General features: G+C 37.8%; 1 protein-coding gene across 10 annotated transcripts in view; it reads left to right on the top strand.

Annotated features, from left to right (window-relative positions):
- FKBP5 (FKBP prolyl isomerase 5) overlaps nt 1-17,936 on the top strand; it is a 147,406-nt gene that overhangs the window by 66,228 nt on the left and 63,242 nt on the right. For 6 of the 10 annotated variants that reach the window (XM_071218427.1, XM_004458312.5, XM_058306626.2 and 3 more), the window contains 2 exons: nt 3,050-3,181; nt 8,413-8,557. In XM_071218427.1, coding sequence (XP_071074528.1) covers nt 3,071-3,181; nt 8,413-8,557 — 256 coding nt within the window. In that variant the 5' untranslated portion in view covers nt 3,050-3,070. Of the gene's footprint in view, nt 1-3,046; nt 3,182-8,412; nt 8,558-17,936 lie in introns of all 10 variants that reach the window. The other 4 variants (XM_071218428.1, XM_058306627.2, XM_023588721.3 and 1 more) reach the window with 1 other exon arrangement.

Genomic DNA, 17,936 nt, shown 5'->3' with positions numbered 1-17,936 from the left:
AGTCCAAAATTGAGACGTCAGCAAGCTAATGCTTTTCTTCCCAAAGACGGTGGCGTTTTTGGTGTGGGATGCCAGCGTTCCTGGGGGTTCCTGGGCAAGGCAAGTGGCGGCAACTTTCCCTTACTCTTTCAGATTCTATTTTTTCTGGTTTCTTTCTTCCCTGTCCAGTTTCTTTTGCATAAAAGGACTTGAGAACCATATCAAGGTCCACCCTCATTCAGTGTGGGCACACCTTAACAACATCTTCAACGCTCCTATCTACAGATGGCTTCACGCCCACAGGATTAGGGTTTGGGACCTGAACATGCCTTTAGGTCTTTTTTCCTTTTTTAATAATAAGTAATCTGTGGAGTGGTGCTTTGAGACTGTGACTGTCCTGTTCCCCGATAAACTTTCACACAATGGTTTTTTGTTTTTTTCCCCCAAATGAAGGAAGATCTCTATTTTTTTACCTTACTTGGTCTCTTAACAATTATAATCTCTATGCGGTATGGGTGATTTTTTTTAATGTTTGTTTTTTAAATTTCTAAAGAAAACCTCATGTTTTTTAATGTAATGTTTTGTGTCATCTATTTTCAAAAATAAAATAAAATTTAAAAGGCATTTCTAAAGAAGCTTTAGATTATATAAATGTTACAGCAACAATATAGGGGATTCCCTTATGCCCCACCCCTCCCTCTCCCTCACTTCTCTCCATTAACATCTTTCATTAGAGTGCTACATTTGTTACAATTGATAAACACATTGGAGCATTGCTACTAACCATGGTTTATAGTTTTCCTTATAGTTTATACTCTGCCCCAGGTTTTGGCAAAATATAATGGTCTGTAACCATCATTGCAATATCATGGAGGACAATTCCATTGTCCCGAAAATTTTACCATATTACACCTATTCCGTGGTTTTAATTTGCTCAGTGCTTTAAATTAGGATTTCCCTGGGAGTCTACTAATAGATGTCAGTGTATTTGTGAAGCCTCTTGTGTGCATGGGTTTTTCCAGGAATACAAGCCATGATCCCCAGAAGAGCAGAAGATCTTTTCTAAACCCTATTGTTGAAGTGCCTTCTACATGTTTCTGTGCATAGGAGAAGTCCGTTGTAAGTGGTGGATTACTAAAAGCTGGGAACCAACTGTGTTCATGTAATTTTCCTAATTATCTAGCCCAGTACCACGTACAGCTAGGTACTTAATTTTTGTTGTTTGTTTGAGAATGATTTGTTCTGGCCTTTTACTTATCCTGAGCCAAGCATTTGGATATTTTGTGCTTGGTATAAACTGTCCTAGAAAATAAAGCAAGGAGGCTTAGACCTTGGTTTTTGGTGTTCTCTTCGAAGATTTTTGAGCGCAACAAAGTTTGATTTGTGTCTTTGTTGAAACTGAAGTAAATTTAAGTCACTTGGATGAGAATTAAAACACTGCAATAACCCATATGGTTTAGTTGTCTAATTATCAGTTGTGTCAGTAAGGCATTTTTCAGAAGTGTAAAATAACTCCTTTTCGCTATCTAGACAAGAGGACCCAGCAGGTGAATTTAGGGAATATGTGGAATAGCTTTAGAAATGGTTAATTCTTGACTTTACATGCTCAGTTAGAAGAGTAGTATGAAATTAATCTTGGCAGACCGAACTGAGGTGTATTTTAAGATCATTGGTAACATTTGTTTGCCTTGCATGAAAAAGTGCTTGTTGGTTAGGTCATAGCCATTAACAATAAGAGGTAAAATTAGCATATTGTACCTTAAAATATATATATATATTATTTTCCCATTTAATCCAGAAGATCACCTGTGAAAGCAGATATTTTATTTTTATCGTTATTACACAGAGAAGAAAGTCTCTGACTTTTGTTTTGTTTTGTTTTGTTTTTGTTAAAGCAGTAAACATGAAGCAGCTTATAAGGAGCACAGGAAGAATCCCCAAGTTTTTTTGTATTCCAAATTTCTTGTTCTTTTTCTCTTAGGAGTCTAAAAGGTAGAAGCAGTCTAGGGAATCTAAATATGAACAAAGCATGGCCCTTGCTCTCAAAGATCCTTTAAATCCAACAAGGGATAGGCTATAAGGTGTGTCTGCTGCTCCTTATAAATATTTTGTAGACAACAAACTGAAAGAATTGCTAAGAAATCAGAAAAAGGCAAGACAATGTCCAGCTATAGGGTCAAGCTTGATATCATGCTGGAAATAGCATCTGAGAGGAAAGAATGTTTGGTAAGAAGAGAAGGAGTGACCAAAGGCGTGGAGATAGGAAAGCACAGGGCTTGTTATGGGAGAGGGATTGGTCTGGTTTGGCTGGAACATAGCTGCAAGGAAAAAAGTAAAAGAAAGTAGTGGGAGCTAGAACTGAGGTTAGGGCCAGGTTGTAAAAAACCTTCAATGGCCATGCCAGGGAAATACCTTTTCTGTAAGTGTTTTGGCCAGGAAATGAAAAATGTATCCCTATAGAATACCCAATAATAATGAGGATAAATGCTTACATTTAAAAAGTGCTAATCTCTTAACATATGTTATCTTATTAATGCTGACAGTAGCCCTGTGAATAATGTCTATGTCCATTTTACAGGCAAGAACTGAGGCTCAGAGAGATAAAGTAACTTTGCAAAGGTCACACAGATTGGTGGAGCTAAGACTTGAGTGTCAGATTCCAACACCCGTTTTATTTACCACTATGATATATTGTCATTTATTTTTTTGAGAACACCTGATAATATCTTAATTCTCTGTCAGGAATGTGGCTATATGTCTATAGTATATTTTCAAAGTGTTGAGAAGACTGCTTCTCAATGTGTAATCATTTTCCAAAATAGAATCACTACCAATTCTGATTTTTACTGCTTTCCAATTTGGGACTAAAGTTGGATGATTGTTTCATTTACATACCTGATGACGTCAATACGTGCTCGTGCTCTTAGTAAATGCTTTATTTTCGTTTTCGGTGTCTAGTCTTACTGGCCCAAAGTAAATTTTAGGTTGGGTGTAAAACTCAGTACCCAGGAACATTTAAGATGAATAGAGAAGTGATATTTTTCCTAATTAAAATGTTTCATTCCAGCAGGTTTTCTACTTGTAAAAGACAATGACTACTGACGAAGGAGCTAAGAACAATGGAAGGACCTCAGCAGCAGCAGCAGCTGTTGCTGAACGAGGAGAGGATATTACCTCCAAAAAAGACAGAGGAGTCTTAAAGGTGAGGCGACAGGGATGCATGGCAATAGGGAAAATTGTTATCTGGAGAGAGTGTTCATAAAAAAACTGTTTTTGGTTGGGACGAGGTGGAATAGATTTTCATTTCATCTTCATAGTTCTGAGATTTATTTTTAATCCCAGATTATAGATGGGGAAACCGAGATCCAATCAGATAAAGTTACTTGCCCGATACCATGTATCTTAGTAAATGCACATCTGGGGTCTGTAAATGAGGTCCAAGTGATGTCTACTCCAAAAGGCTGTCTCTGCCTCTTCTCAGTGTATAAAAATGGGTTAATGTTTTAATATAACATTTAAGTTTACTAAAGCCAGCTAATGGCAATTTTAAAGACTTTTTTAAAAAGGAAAAATAAGCTAGTTTACAAAGTTCAGAAAAGGATTTCTTTTATGTACAAGTAGTGTTCTATGTGCTGTGAAGATATTTTGGGGGGTTCCATCAGAGAATATAGCTTACTTTTGGTTTAGCTTTCCTCCTTATTAAGGCAGTATGTTTGTATTTATGTATATATGTACTTAATTATTTTCACATGTACATTTTCTTATTTGTGTCTCAATGGTGATATGAGACAATCAGAACAGCTCTTAATTTTTCCATTTTATAAGTGAATAAACTGAAGCTGAGAGAGGTTAAATGGCTTTAGTCATATTAAGGTCCAGTGTTGTGTTGTTTCTCCAAACTGTTGCTATACATGCAAGTTTTGTGTAGTTGAGTCAGTTCTTTTTTCTTGCTGTAAAGATTATCTTACACATCCTAAGGTTATCTCTAGGCCAATATATTAGTCAGCCAAAGGGGTGCTGATGCAAAATACCAAAAATCTGTTGGCTTTTATAAAGGGTTTTTATTTCAGATAGAAGCTTACAGTCACCAGGCCATAAAGCATAAGTTACTTCCCTCACCAAAATCTGTTGGAGCAAGATGGCTGCCGACGTCTGCCAGGGTTCAGCCCTCCTCTTCCTCTTAAGGCTCCAGCTTCTTCCAGTATCAGCTATAGGTTGGGATTAGTCTCGTCTCTCTCCCGGGGCTCATTTTTCTCTGGGCTCAGCTGCTCTGCTCTCTCCACAAGGCCAGCTATAAACTATCAGGTGAACAGCTTGTCTCTCTTCCCAGGGCCTCTGTCTAATGGAGCCTTCTCTCTCACGTATCGCTTCTTTGTGCATTTACTTCCCAGGCTTCAGCATAAAACTCTAACTTTCTCTTCTGCCGTGTCAGACTCAATGTCCTACTGATGTGGCCCAATCAAAGCCTTAATCACTATTTAATCAACTAAAAGTGAAACCTCTGAAATCCAGTCCAGTCTAATATGCCCAGAGGAACTGACCAGTTCACAAACATAATCCAATTTGGAATTCATAAACAATATCTGACTGCTGCAGCCTAGTTTGAGTATCTTCTTGTTTCTGTGATATTATATGAACATTTTTGAGTTTGTTTTGTCTAATCTGGCTTATGTGAGGGCCTTTTTTTCTGTGCCTGGATATCTTCTGAATGTTCATACATTTTTTTATTAGCTTGCTATGTGCCAAGCCAAATTTTGGAGACTTGCAACTATGGAATAGGGGCTTTATGCTATAGATTTCTATCAGGATATCTATAGAATGCTTCTTAACCTGTAGCTGTAGGAATTACTCCAAACTCCAGGATCCTTCTGGAAACAGTAGAAAGACGGCAGATTGTACTGAGTGGCTTCTTCCGGCTATCAGAGTCCCTCTCTTTCAGAGTTCCCATACTGAGAACACGGTCCCAACTTGCTTCTTGCTTTGTTCTAGGGAGTAAATCTAATAACAAGATTTTTTAGGCTTGGAAGAAACATTTCGAGATTGAAATCCCTTTAAATCAAGTAATTTATCACTATCTAGAGCCTTAGGTTTCACCCCGGGGCTTTTGGTTAAGATTAAATCTACTAACTGTGTGACCTAGGGCAGTTTAGTTAACCTCTGTGATTGTTTCCTCATTTGTAAAATTGGAATACTAATATCACCTACCTCAGTGTTAGGAGAATTATGTAAAGTACTTAGCACAGTGCCTGACTAAAGTAATCTCTCTAACATATATTTTAAAAATAGATCAAGGCAGATCTGGAAGTCAGCAAATTACCTCAGGAAAATAAATTGGAGCTTAGGTTTTTAAAAAATTTTTATTTCTAAATAATTGCAAGCTTATAGGACAATTGCGTAAATAAAACCCATACAGAGAACTCCAGCATAGCCCCCCAGGTACCCAGATCCACCAGTTTTAACATTTTGCCACATTTGATTTGCCATTCTGTCTATCTGCCTACCCATCTATCTGTCTGCCTATTTATCCACCTGTTTTCTGATTGGGCATAGGTTGTATACATCACACTGTAATACTTCCATGTACATTTCCTAAGAAGAAGAATGTTCACTTAGACATAGCCCCCTGTTCAGTTGTCAGATTGAAGAAATTTCATGTTCATGTAAAGCTTACATTCTACATTCCAGTTTATTCATATGTCCCAAATATTCTTTTGAGCCTTTTCTTCTCCATTATTAGATCCCATCCAGGACTGCATATTGTATTTAATTGTCATTGTCTCTCTCATTTTTTAAAATTGTGGGAACATACATACAATATAAACTTTCCCAGCTCAACCACTCCCAGGCATACCATTCAGTGGGATTAATCATTTACAATGTTTCTTTAACCTCTACCACCATCTATTACCAGAACTTTCCCATCACCCCAAATGGAACCTTTCTACACATGCCTCTTCCATCACTTTTATTGGACCTGTGGTTGGCGCTGGGGGGGGGTTGGTGTATACTCAGGAGACCTGAATCTCTGGACTGTCCATGTGACAATCAGGCCCTGAGCCTCAGCAGGCTTGCAACTCCTACCCTCTGGTTTATTGGACTTACCCCGGCCAGCTAACAGGGAGGTGAAGAAGGTCAACCACCACACCAAGAAGCCAAGAGTGCCTACAACTGCAAGCAGGAGAATTGCATCCATCATCCATGTGGAATCTAAGCCCCCTCTCGATATAGAGGTAGAGTGGATGTAACCATCCCATGGTCCACAGGATGGAGGAATAGAGTATGGATTAGAGTGGACTTACTGCTATTCTACTATGGAACTATTGTGATTAGTAATGGAAGAAATTGTAGCATTGATGTGGAGAAAGTGACCACGATAGCTACTGAGGGTAGAGAGAGAGAAGAAGAGATATGATGTGGGGGCATTTTCAGGACTTGGAGTTGTCCTGGGTGGTATGGAGGGACAGATGCTGGACATTGTATGTCCTGCCATGGCCCACTGGATGGACTGGGGGAGAGGGTAAACTACAATGTAAACCATTATCCATGTGGTGCAGCAGGGCTCCAGAATGTATTCACCAAATGCAGTGAATGTCCCACAATCATGAAAGAAGTAGTTGATGTGGGAGGAGTGGGGTGAGGGGGGTGGGGGGTATATGAGGACCTTATCTTTTTTGAATGTAATATTTAAAAAAAAAATAAAGAGGAAAAAAAGCTAAAAAAAAGAAACCCTATACCCAGTATGCATTAACTCCCCACCCCCACCCCCATCCCTGGTAACCTGTACTCGGCTTTCTGTCCTTATGAGTTTCTGTGTTTTTGCAATTTCTTATAAGTGGAATTATATAATAACTGTCCTTTGTGTCTGATTTATTTCACTAGACATGGTATCTTCTTCAAGGTTCATTCATATAGTGGCATGTAGCAGAACTTCATTCCTTTTTAAGGCTAATATTCCATTGTATTATATATCACTTTTTGTTTATCCATTCTTTCTGTGAATGGATGTCCATCTTTTGGCTATTGTGAGTAATCTGTATGAGCATTCATAAGTATCTATCCAAGTCTGGAGCTTACATTCTAAAAAAATGAACTGAGTCTAGATTGTATCCTCAAGATTTAGGCACAAGTTCATTTGCTGGGGAAACCCTGAAGTGATACCAGGGTGTAACTTGCTGGTGTGGGCAGCTGTCTGATTCCCTGATGACGTTCATCCCATGTGCCAGATAACTTGTTTTTATAATGCTAGAAATGCAGATTCTCTCCATGTCATACTGATGATCATAGGCTTTCAAATAACTGCATGCAGTTCATGAACATGTCCACTTTTAGAATATTGTATGACAAGATTAATTTTGTGAAACTTTTTTTTTTTGCGTCCTAGGAAAGTAGTAGAGATTCTGTTCCTTTAAAGAATGTTTGGGCTCTGGTGCTAAGAGAGTTGTATAATCTAAGTTCTCAGTGTTTAGGTGGTAATATGGGGGTAGGGCAGGGGATGGGGGACCAAACTTAAAGGAGAATTTAGGAGCAAATAAGTGAATTTTTTAGACAAAATAATTTAGATCAAAAGTCAGACCCTTCCACCAAAAAAGATGTTCACTAGGATGGTAGCCGCCATCCTCTGTTATCTACTAAAAGTGATCAATTTGGCATAGATGACTGACAAATTATACCACTGCAGGCATGGATTTGATTTTCTTTTCCCAGAACTGACCCACTTCATTAACGGCTTGCTCTGCCAAGAACAAAATAAATATACTGGATTTTATGATAGCTAAATATTTTTCAGCTTGGAGGTTTTTGTGTTTTTTTTTTTGCATTTCCTTTACTAGAAAACAAGTTATTCAGTATCAAACTGTGCAGTAATACTAATCTTTTTTTTTTTTTACAGATTGAATAATCTTCAAATAATAGGAAATGTAACCTGTTATACCAGGAAATTAGACTTTCTGAAATTAAACCAAACTGGTGGAATCTAGTTAAAAACTTACGTTTTTAGCAAAGGAGGGAAGTAAATAAACACTCACCTTTGAAACTTTGCTTTAGACTTCTTTTTGAACAACTTTGAAAGCTCACCAATTTTATTGGTCTAATTCAGTTTATATATTGACTAGTTCTCAAATCTGTGTTTTGAGCGATTTTAGTGTAAAGTGTGGGACTTTAAACCAATGAAGCAAGTCTTATTGCTGAGTTCTTTTGAAGGAATAGTGATGAGCAGTAAAATTAAATATGGTATAAAGGATTCAGATTAGCAAGGAACAATTTTCTAACAGTGAGGCTTATCAAGAGATTGTGAAAGAAGTCTTTAGAAAGCACAGGTAATAGTTTATTTGCAAGTCTGCCTAAATGATGTGGAATGGACTGTCTGACCTTTTTATTCACTGATTAGATGTAAAAATGTGCGCCTCCTTTTTTTTTGATGTTTGTTTTTTCTAGATTGTCAAAAGAGTGGGGAAGAGCAAGGAAACACCAATGATTGGAGACAAAGTTTATGTCCATTACAAAGGAAAATTGGCAAGTGGAAAGAAGTTTGATTCCAGTCATGACAGAAAACAACCATTTGTCTTTAATCTTGGCAGAGGTAAGATTTTTTTTTTTCCACTTTTTAAATTTACTTCAATTACATAAATGTTACAGACAATATATATGGGGGATTCCCTCATGAAGATAGTATTTTTTTCAGTTCTGTCTTTCTTAGATTTATTACTATTAGTATTATATAGAACAGTAGATCCAATCCTTGCCAAAGTAGAGATGTTAGAGCACATTTCTCAAAGTATAAATTGTGTATTCCTGGGGGTCCCTGAGATCCTTTGAGAGTTCCATGATGTAAAAATTATTTTCATAATAATACTAAGATATTATTTATCTTTTTACTGTTTTGACCATTTGCACTGATGGTACAACAGCTGACTATTAACACTGCTAGCACATATTGTGCCTTTGGCACCAAACTCTACCAGTAGTAATTTATTCTTCATTGCCACTCATTCACTGTTTACAAAAGGAGAAAGTTTCACTTAAGATTGCCCTTGATAAAGCAGTAAAAATTATTTATTTTATTCAGTTCCAATCCTTGAGTTACACATTTTGATATATGTGACAGAAAGGAAAGCACCCCTAAAGCATCTGCCTGCTGCGGTGTAATGGTTGTCTCAAGGAAACACACTTCTACACTTGTTTTATTTGGGGGAACTGAACTAGCAGCATTTTTCATGAAACACCATCTTTACTTGAAAGAACAACTGTCAAGTAAACTATGGTTATTCATTCTTGAGTATTTGGCTGATATTTTATTTAAAAAATCAAGTGAGCCTGTTATTTCAAGGAAAATAACTGATGTTTGTTGCCATTGATACAATTGTAAAGACTCTTCTGATGAGATCAGTGGTGATATTAATGAATGTGATTTTTTTAAAGATGTATTTTATTTATTCTGCTCCCCCTTCGACTTGCCGCCTACACTCACTGTCTGTTCCCCGTGTCCATTCACCGAGCACCTTCTGTGTCCGCTTGTCTTCTCTTTTCATCTTCTCTTTAGGATGCACCAGGAACTGATCCTGGGACCTCTGACCTCCAACCCCAGACCTCCGACATGGGAGAGAGGCACTCCATTGCTTGAGCTACCTCAGGTCCCTTGTTTGTTATGTCTCTCACTATCTTTTCTCTGTGTCTCTCATTTTGTTTTTGTTGTTGCATCATCTTATTGCATCAGCTCGCTGTGTGGGCCAGCCCCATGGGTCAGTTGTCCGTGGTATAGGCCCACTTACCTTCACCAGGAGGCCCTGGGAACCAAACCTAAGACCCCCTATATGGTAGACAGGAATCCAATCACTTGAGCCACATCCGTTTCCCTGAATGGGATCTTTAAATATCATATAATGAAATGTGTCAACATTTGGAGGATCTGTATAACTCAACCAACCAATATCTCCCCATTGACTAATGCAAGATGTTACAAAATCATGCGTGTGTAAAAGAGCCATTCAAAGCTCAAGGTTGACTAATGGATTTTAATGCACCATAGTATGAAGAGTTCATCGATACGGTTTCAAATTCCATATTGCAACTAACCTTTATGAAACTACCACTTGTCAAGTTTTATGTAATCTCAGGTGATTATATTCACAATTATCTGAAAAGGCTATTAAACTATTGCTCCCTTTTCCAACAGTTTATCTTTGTGGGACTGGATTTTTCCATATACTTCAACCAAAATATTAGACTGTGATAGATTGGATTCAGAAGTAGAATTGAGAATCCAGTTGTCCTCTATTAAATCTCATGAAAGAGATTTGTAAAATTGTAAAACCATGCCACTCTTCTCACACAACTTTTTGTGGATTATATAGTTTTATTTCATAAAAATAAATTATGTTAACCTAATGGAATCTTTTCACTTTAAATGAATTGGTTACTATTTTTTTAAAGTTTTCTAACATGGTAAATATTAATAGATGTAAGTCATATAAACAAACGTTTTTTGGGGTCCTCAATTTTTAAAATGTGGAGGAGTCCTGAGAATAAAAAGATTGAGAGCTACTGTTTTTGAGTCTTAAAAGCATTTGAAAAGAAATTAGTAAAAAACATTTATTTTTTTATACCCCATTCCAGTCACCTTTTCTCTCCTCTCTTCTCTCTCCTCTCTCCTCTCCTCTTCTGTTCTCTTTCTCTCCCCTTCCCTACCCCCCCAGTTGTCTGCTCTCTGTGTCCATTCACTGTGTGTTCTTCTGTGTCCGCTTGTATTCTTGTCAGCAGCACCCGGAATCTGTGTCTTTTTGTTGCGTCATCTTGCTGCGTCAGCTCTCCGTGTGTGGGGCACCACTCCTTGGTAGGCTGCACTTTTTTAGTGCTGGGCAGCTCTCCTTGCGCGTGGGGCTCCCCAACACGTGACCTCCTTGTGTGCATCAGCACTGCGCGTGGGCCAGCTCATCACATGGGTCAGGAGGCCCAGCGTTTGAGCCTTGGACCTCCCATATGGTAGGCAGACGCCCTATCCATTGGGCCAAATCTGCTTCCCTCAAATGCTTTTAAATGTCTTCAGTTGATTTAGTGTTCTTGTTTTTTAATTGTGTAAGAATAATAGCATATACATCAAAGTGGACTTTGTGAACCACGTGGCTGGTTGCAAGTTAGTGGCTAAATTATAATGTCCGTGTGGCTGGTTGCAAGTTAGTGGCTAAATTATAATGTCTTTTTTTTCCCCTGAGGTATGGGGGGCTGGAGATTGAACCCAGGACCTTCCATGTGGGAGGTGGGCGCTCAACCATTTGAGCTACATCCACTCCCTATAATGTCTTTTTTTTTTTTTTAAAGATTTATTTATTTAATTCCCCCCCCTCCCCTGGTTGTCTGTTCTTGGTGTTTATTTGCTGCGTCTTGTTTCTTTGTCCACTTCTGTTGTCGTCAGCAGCTCAGGAAGTGTGGGCGGCGCCATTCCTGGGCAGGCTGCTCTCTCTTTTCACGCTGGGCGGCTTTTCTCACGGGCGCACTCCTTGCGCGTGGGGCTCCCCCACGCGGGGGACACCCTTGCGTGGCACGGCACTCCTTGCGCGCATCAGCGCTGCACATGGCCAGCTCCACACGGGTCAAGGAGGCCCGGGATATGAACCGCAGACCTCCCATATGGTAGACGGACGCCCTAACCACTGGGCCAAAGTCCGTTTCCCTATAATGTCTTTTTATCCTTGTCTGCCACAGACATAATCAGTTCTAGCTCATTGCCATATTGAGTCTGGGAGTGAATAGGTAATCCCCTTCTCTACCACCATGGTTCTTTTCCTAAGTCTGCACCTAGTTGAATTGCTAACTAAGCTTGGATCTAGGAGAGGAAATGGCAAGTGAGAAAGTAAGAGGATGAACTCATTCTGCCTCTCTGCCCCTCTGTCTTCCCTGGCGCCCATTTGTGGGTGGTGGTGATTTCTGCTTCCCATCCAGCTGTGCTCTTTCCATGCTTGAGTGCTGGCTCCTTTCTTCTTCGTGTCCTTAAATGGGTTAATGGCACATGTGAAATTAATCTTGTTTTTCACTAAGATAGCAATCAAAATTAAATACAGATTGTTTTCCTTTAGGTAGCAGATACTTGTGACAGTTAAGTGGGGTTTTTTGTTTGTTTTGTTTTGTTTTCATTTTTCTTGTTTAGGGCTCTGAACCTCCCGGCTGCCAGCATGGCTATGGCATGGTTATTTAATTCAGAGACTGACCTCAGACCTCTTTGTTCCCGCTGTCCCCCGAACACTTTCCCTTGGAATTTCTCTCGAAGAAGCTGATAGATTTACAATAACAGGTCTTCTCTCAGCAGTTATCTTGGCAAGTGGAATTAAGGATTGCTGAGAATTTATACTACCACTTTCTCTACCCAGATTTTCACAGTAAACACTCGATGGTGAATGAGTCTTTTGTGTTTCCTAGAATTTTGAGCAGAGTAAAGAGATTTTCTGGGTTCTTGTAAAAACACATCAGGAGAGAAAAGAGGCAAATTTCAGGTGACTCTGCACGGATGGCATACTTTTCTAGAGACACTGTTCTGGAGGGTAGAGGGCCCAGATGTGTTAGAAGGCCAGGGCTCCTGTCTTGGCTGGTAGCTTGAGTAAGTTCCCTGCTCCTGTAGCCTCCTCTGTAAAATAGAAGAGCTTTAAGATTAGTCCCAAGTCTGTGGTTCCATTCCCGTACCTTCGGCAGAAAGTACAGGAACAAAAACTTTAAAAGACTAAAACTGACACAAAAGCTAAGACCTTTAGCTGTCTCTTTAGGATGTTAATGAGAAACATGGGGATAGAGCACCATACCACTGGTAAAGCTTCTGTAGCATAATGTGCTCTTTTGCCTATAAAACAAGACACATGGTGTGGCAGTTTGATATTGTTTATGAATTCCAAAAATAGATATTGGATTATATTGGTAAACTGGTCTGTCCCTCCGGACATATGAGATTATATTGGAAAGAGAGGTTTCATTTTTTAAGTAATGATTTAGACTCTGATTGGGTCATGTCAGTAGGAAGTTGGCATCCCTGCCACCTTGGTGAGAAGGAACTCACAGAGAAAACGACATGGCAAAGGGCAAGAATTGGGAGTTTGGAGCTGGAGCTGGAGCTGGGGAAGTGAGGACGTAGAGGAGCAGAGCAGCTGAGCCCAGAGAGAAACAAGCCCCAGGAAGTGAGGAGCCCAGGAAGCCTGAACCCTTGCAGATCTCAGCAGCCATGTTCTGGTGAGGGAAGTAACTTATGCTTTATGGCCTGGTCACTGTAAGCTTCTACCTGAAATAAAAACCCTCTATAAAAGCCAACAGATTTGGCTGACTGATACAGTTAGGTAGGCAGTTTATAATTACGTTTTACAGCAGTAGCTATTGCATCAAAATGAAGAAAAAAATATAAATATTGCCCTTTCATTACTCTTGATACCTTCCTTATATAGTCTTTTACCCAAGGGAAAAAAGAGAAATATTTAAGTGAAAAGCAGTGTTATTTTGGGATTCTATTGTTACTTCAAAATTAAAAGTAGAATTGTAAGAGCTTATCTGTAAAAACAGTACTGAAAAAGTATACATGCCATACGTTTTATATATATATATAAAATTTTGAGCTACACCTACACATTTTCTGTGTCCATTGTTCTATATGCTCCTTCTTTTAATCTCTGCCTTAGTTTCCCCATCTGTAAAATGGGAATAATATATTATTATGTTGAGAATTAAATAAGATAATACACACTATTGTTTAGCACTTGTGTTTATTACAGTTGTTACAGTATTAGGATTATAGATTGGCTTTACAATGAATAGCAAGAACTGTTTTATACCATTTTGGATCCAACTCACTCTATATATTATATGTTTATACAAACCTTTTGAAGCAATGCTTCACCATCTCTCTTCACCCCAGAAAAGCTTGAAAGACAAAAACTGTATTAATCTAAGAGAAGTGATTATTACCACTGTGAAATAAGTTATAGAAATTTTAATGAAGATACAATGATTTTCTTCTTTGGGTTTTCGTAATTATATTTTTATTACATGTTCTAAATCCCTAGAATTGTCTATACCCCATTGAAAAAGTAGTTGAAATAAGACTGACTTAGGATTTTCATATGTACTTTCATTATAGTTCTGTTATTTTCCCCTTTTCCATGCCCCTAGCAAATATATTATCACTAAAATGGGGGAGGGAGATAGGTTTTTGAACGAAAGATTTATTTTCTACCCTGTTCTCTTTTTTAAAATTTTTATTCGTGTTTATTTATCCCCACCTCGCCCCACAATGGCTCCCTTGTCTGTTTGCTTGTTGTGTTTTTGCTCGTTATCTGCCTTCTTTAGGAGGCATTGGGAACCAAACCTGGGACCTCCCACATGGAAGGTGGGTGATCAACTCCGTGAGCCACATCCACTCCCTCTACCCCATTCTTATAACTAAACCCAAGAGGACTAAAGCTATATATCCTCCCCACCCACCCTTCTCTAGAACAGTCTGGTGATATCTCATAGAAAGTTGCTTCAGTGAAGTTGTTTTAGTGCTCTTAGTATGTGCTCTTGGGAAATTAGGAAGATTAAAATCCTATGTATAATATTCCTCCCCCAGATTTGAGAAGTAAGAGAAACAAGTAAGCCAATTGTTTCGTGTTCTTCACACATCCATACTTCCTTCTCACTACTACTGAGGTTAAACTATAATGAAGCAAATATCAGGGATCTGCCTTTAACAATAACATAACCTAGTATTATTTGGCATATGATAATCTATGATCATTAGTAAAAATTAACTGTTATTTAGCCAGCCATTAGCATAGTTGGGTAAAAGGGATAAAGTATGTGCTAAAAGATTAATAGCTAATACTTTTTTAATTGCTTGCAATGCCAAGCTAAGGGCCTTATATGCATTATCCCATTTAATCCTCACACCAATCCTATGAGAGAGCTACTATTATTATTTCTTGTATTCTTTGTATAATTATAATATTTAGATATATTAACATTTGTATCTCCACCAGTTTGAATTTTTTATTGAGATATCATGTACATGTAATAGAATTCACCCATTTTAAAATAGTGTCCAGTTTGATGAATTTTGACATTGCATATAGTTGTCTAACTACCACCGTGTTTCCTCACCCTAAAGAGTCTTCTTATGCCCTTTTGCAGTCACTCTTTCCTAGACCTGGGGACCTAGGCAGTCACTAATCTGGTTTCTGCCATTAATAGTTTTGCCTTTTTTAGCATTTCATATAAATAGAATGTATGTTGTTTCTGGTGTTTGAGTTCTTTCACTTAGCATAATGATACTGAGATTCATGCATGTTGAATTGCTGAGTAGTATTCTATATGGAAATCCCACAATATATTCATCCATTCAAATGGTAGCCATTTGGGTTGTTTCTAGTTTGAGCTATTATGAATAAGGTTGCTATGAACATTCACTTATAAGTCTTTATGAGAGTACAGGTTTTTATTAATCTTGGGTAAATAAATACCTAGGAATGGACTTGCTGGTCAAATAATAAGTGATGTTTAACTTTATAAGACACTGCCATACTGTTTTCTAAAGGGGCTGTACCATTTTGCATTCCCGCTAGCAATGCCATGAGAATTTGAGTTTTTCGATTCTGCACAAACATTGTCTGTCTTTTTAGTGTTAGCTATTCGACTGGTTATGAAGTGATATCTTGTGGTTTTAGTTTGCATTTTCCTGGTGACTAGTGATATGGAGATTATCTTTTCTTCTGCTTAATGACCTTTCGTATTTTTTGTATTTGTATTTTCCCCATGTGCCACCATATTCTTACCACCTGGTAATAGTGACATACATTTGTTCTAGTTCCTAGAACAATCTTGTATTTGTACTGTTAACTATAGTCCTCATCCACCACTGAGATCAAATTATTGTTCAGCCCCTAGATTATTCTCTAGCTTTCTTTCAATTGTCATTTACGTCCCTAGCCTGCCCCTTAAAGCTACAAAAAACATGTATAAAATCAGCTGTGTTAGTTATACTCACTATAATGTGTTGCCATCAACTCTATCCATTCCCACACATTTGCAGTCAGCCTAATTAAAAGTTCTACATACATTAAGCATCAGTACCCCTTCTTAGCCCTCATCCCATCCCCTCATAACCTATAGTCTAGATTTTAACTCCATGTGTTTATTCTTCATATTTAATTCATAGTAGTGAGACTATATAATATTTGTCCTTTTGTGTCTGGCTTATTTCACTTAACATCATGTCTTCAAGGTTCATCCATGTTATCATATGTCCCAATTTTATTTCTTTTTACCACAGCATAGTATTCAGTCAGATGTATATACCGCATTTTGTTTATCTGTTCATCAGTTGATGGAAACTTAGATTGATTCCATCTTATAGCAGTTGTGAATAATGCTCCTGTTTTCAGTTCTTCTGAATTTATTCCTAGTAGAGGGATTGTCGGATCATATGACTGTTCTATATTTAGCCAAACTGTCTTCCACAGAGGCTGCATCACTCTACATTCCCACCAACAGTGAAGGAGGGAGTTCCCTGTGTTTCTCCATGTCCTCCCCAGCACGTGTAGTTTTCTGGTTTTTATTTGTTTGTTTTTTAAATAATGGCCATTCTGTAAGGTGTGAAATGATATCTCTTTGTAGTTTTGATTTGCATTTACTAATAGGTAGTGATGTTGAGCATTTTTTCTTGTGCTTTTTGGCCGTTTGTCTCTCCTCTTTGGAGAAATGTCTAAGTGTTTTGCCCCCTTTTTTTTTTTTCATTGCTTTGCTTGTCTTTTTATTGTTGAGCTATAGCATCTCTTTATACAACATTATACAATATAGATATTAAATTCATATTGGAAATGTGGTACCCAAATATTTTCTCCCATTGAGTAGGCTGTCTTTTCACCTTCATGACAAAATCCTTTGAGGCACAAATGTGTTTAATTTTGAGGAGGTCCCGTTTATCCATTTTTTCTTTTACATCCATGCTTTGGATGTAAGGTTTAAGAAACCACCAGATCTGAAGATGTTTCCTACATTTTCTTCTAGAAATTTTATGGTTCTAGCTTTTATATTTAGGTCTTTGATCCATTTTGAGTTAATTTTTGTATAAGGTGTGAGATAGAAGTCTTCTTTTTTTCTTTTGGATATGGATATCCAGTTCTCCCGGAACCATTTGTTGAATAAATTGTTTTGTCCCACCTAGATGAGCATGACAGCCTTGTCAAAAGTCACTTGACCATAGAGAGCAAGTGCATTTCCACTGATCTGTATGTCTCTTTATGCCAGTACCATGCTATTTGTTTTGTTTTTTTAAATCACAGTAGCTAAGTAATGCGCTTTAAAGTAAGTAAATGAGAGTCCTCCAACTTTGTTCTTTTTTTTTTTAAAGATGTTTCTGGCTATGCGGGGCCCCTTACACTTACAAATAAATTTGGTAATTGGCTTTTCCACTTCTTCAAAAAAGGCTATTGTAATTTTTTTCAGAATTGTGCTTAATCTGTAAATCAATTTAGGTAGAATTGACATCTTAATGATATTTACTCTTCCAGTCCATGAACATGGAATTTCCTTCCATTTATTTAGGTCATCTTTAATTTCTTTTAGCAATGTGTTATCATCTTTGATTTCTTTTAGCAATGTGTTATAGTTTTCTGATTATAGGTCTTTTATGTCCTTGGTTAAATTTACTCCTGGATTCTTTTAGTCACTATTGTAAATGGGATTTTTTTTCCTGTCTACTTCCTCAGGTTGCTCACTACTAGTATATAGAAACAACTGTTGATTTTTGCTTATTAATCTTGTATCCTGCCACTCTGCTGAATTTGTTTATTTACCTCTAGTTAGCTTTGTTTTTGGGATAATCTGGGTATAGGATCATATCACCTGAGAATAGTGAAAGTTTTGCTTCTTCCGTTCCAATTTGGGAGCCTTCTATTTCTTTTTCCTGCCTGTTTGCTCTAGCTATAATCTCTAGCTCTGTATTGAGCAACAGT

This window comes from Dasypus novemcinctus, chromosome 11, assembly GCF_030445035.2.
Source record: "Dasypus novemcinctus isolate mDasNov1 chromosome 11, mDasNov1.1.hap2, whole genome shotgun sequence".
Lineage (NCBI taxonomy): Eukaryota > Metazoa > Chordata > Mammalia > Cingulata > Dasypodidae > Dasypus > Dasypus novemcinctus.
This window is presented reverse-complemented; position numbering and strand designations above follow the sequence as displayed.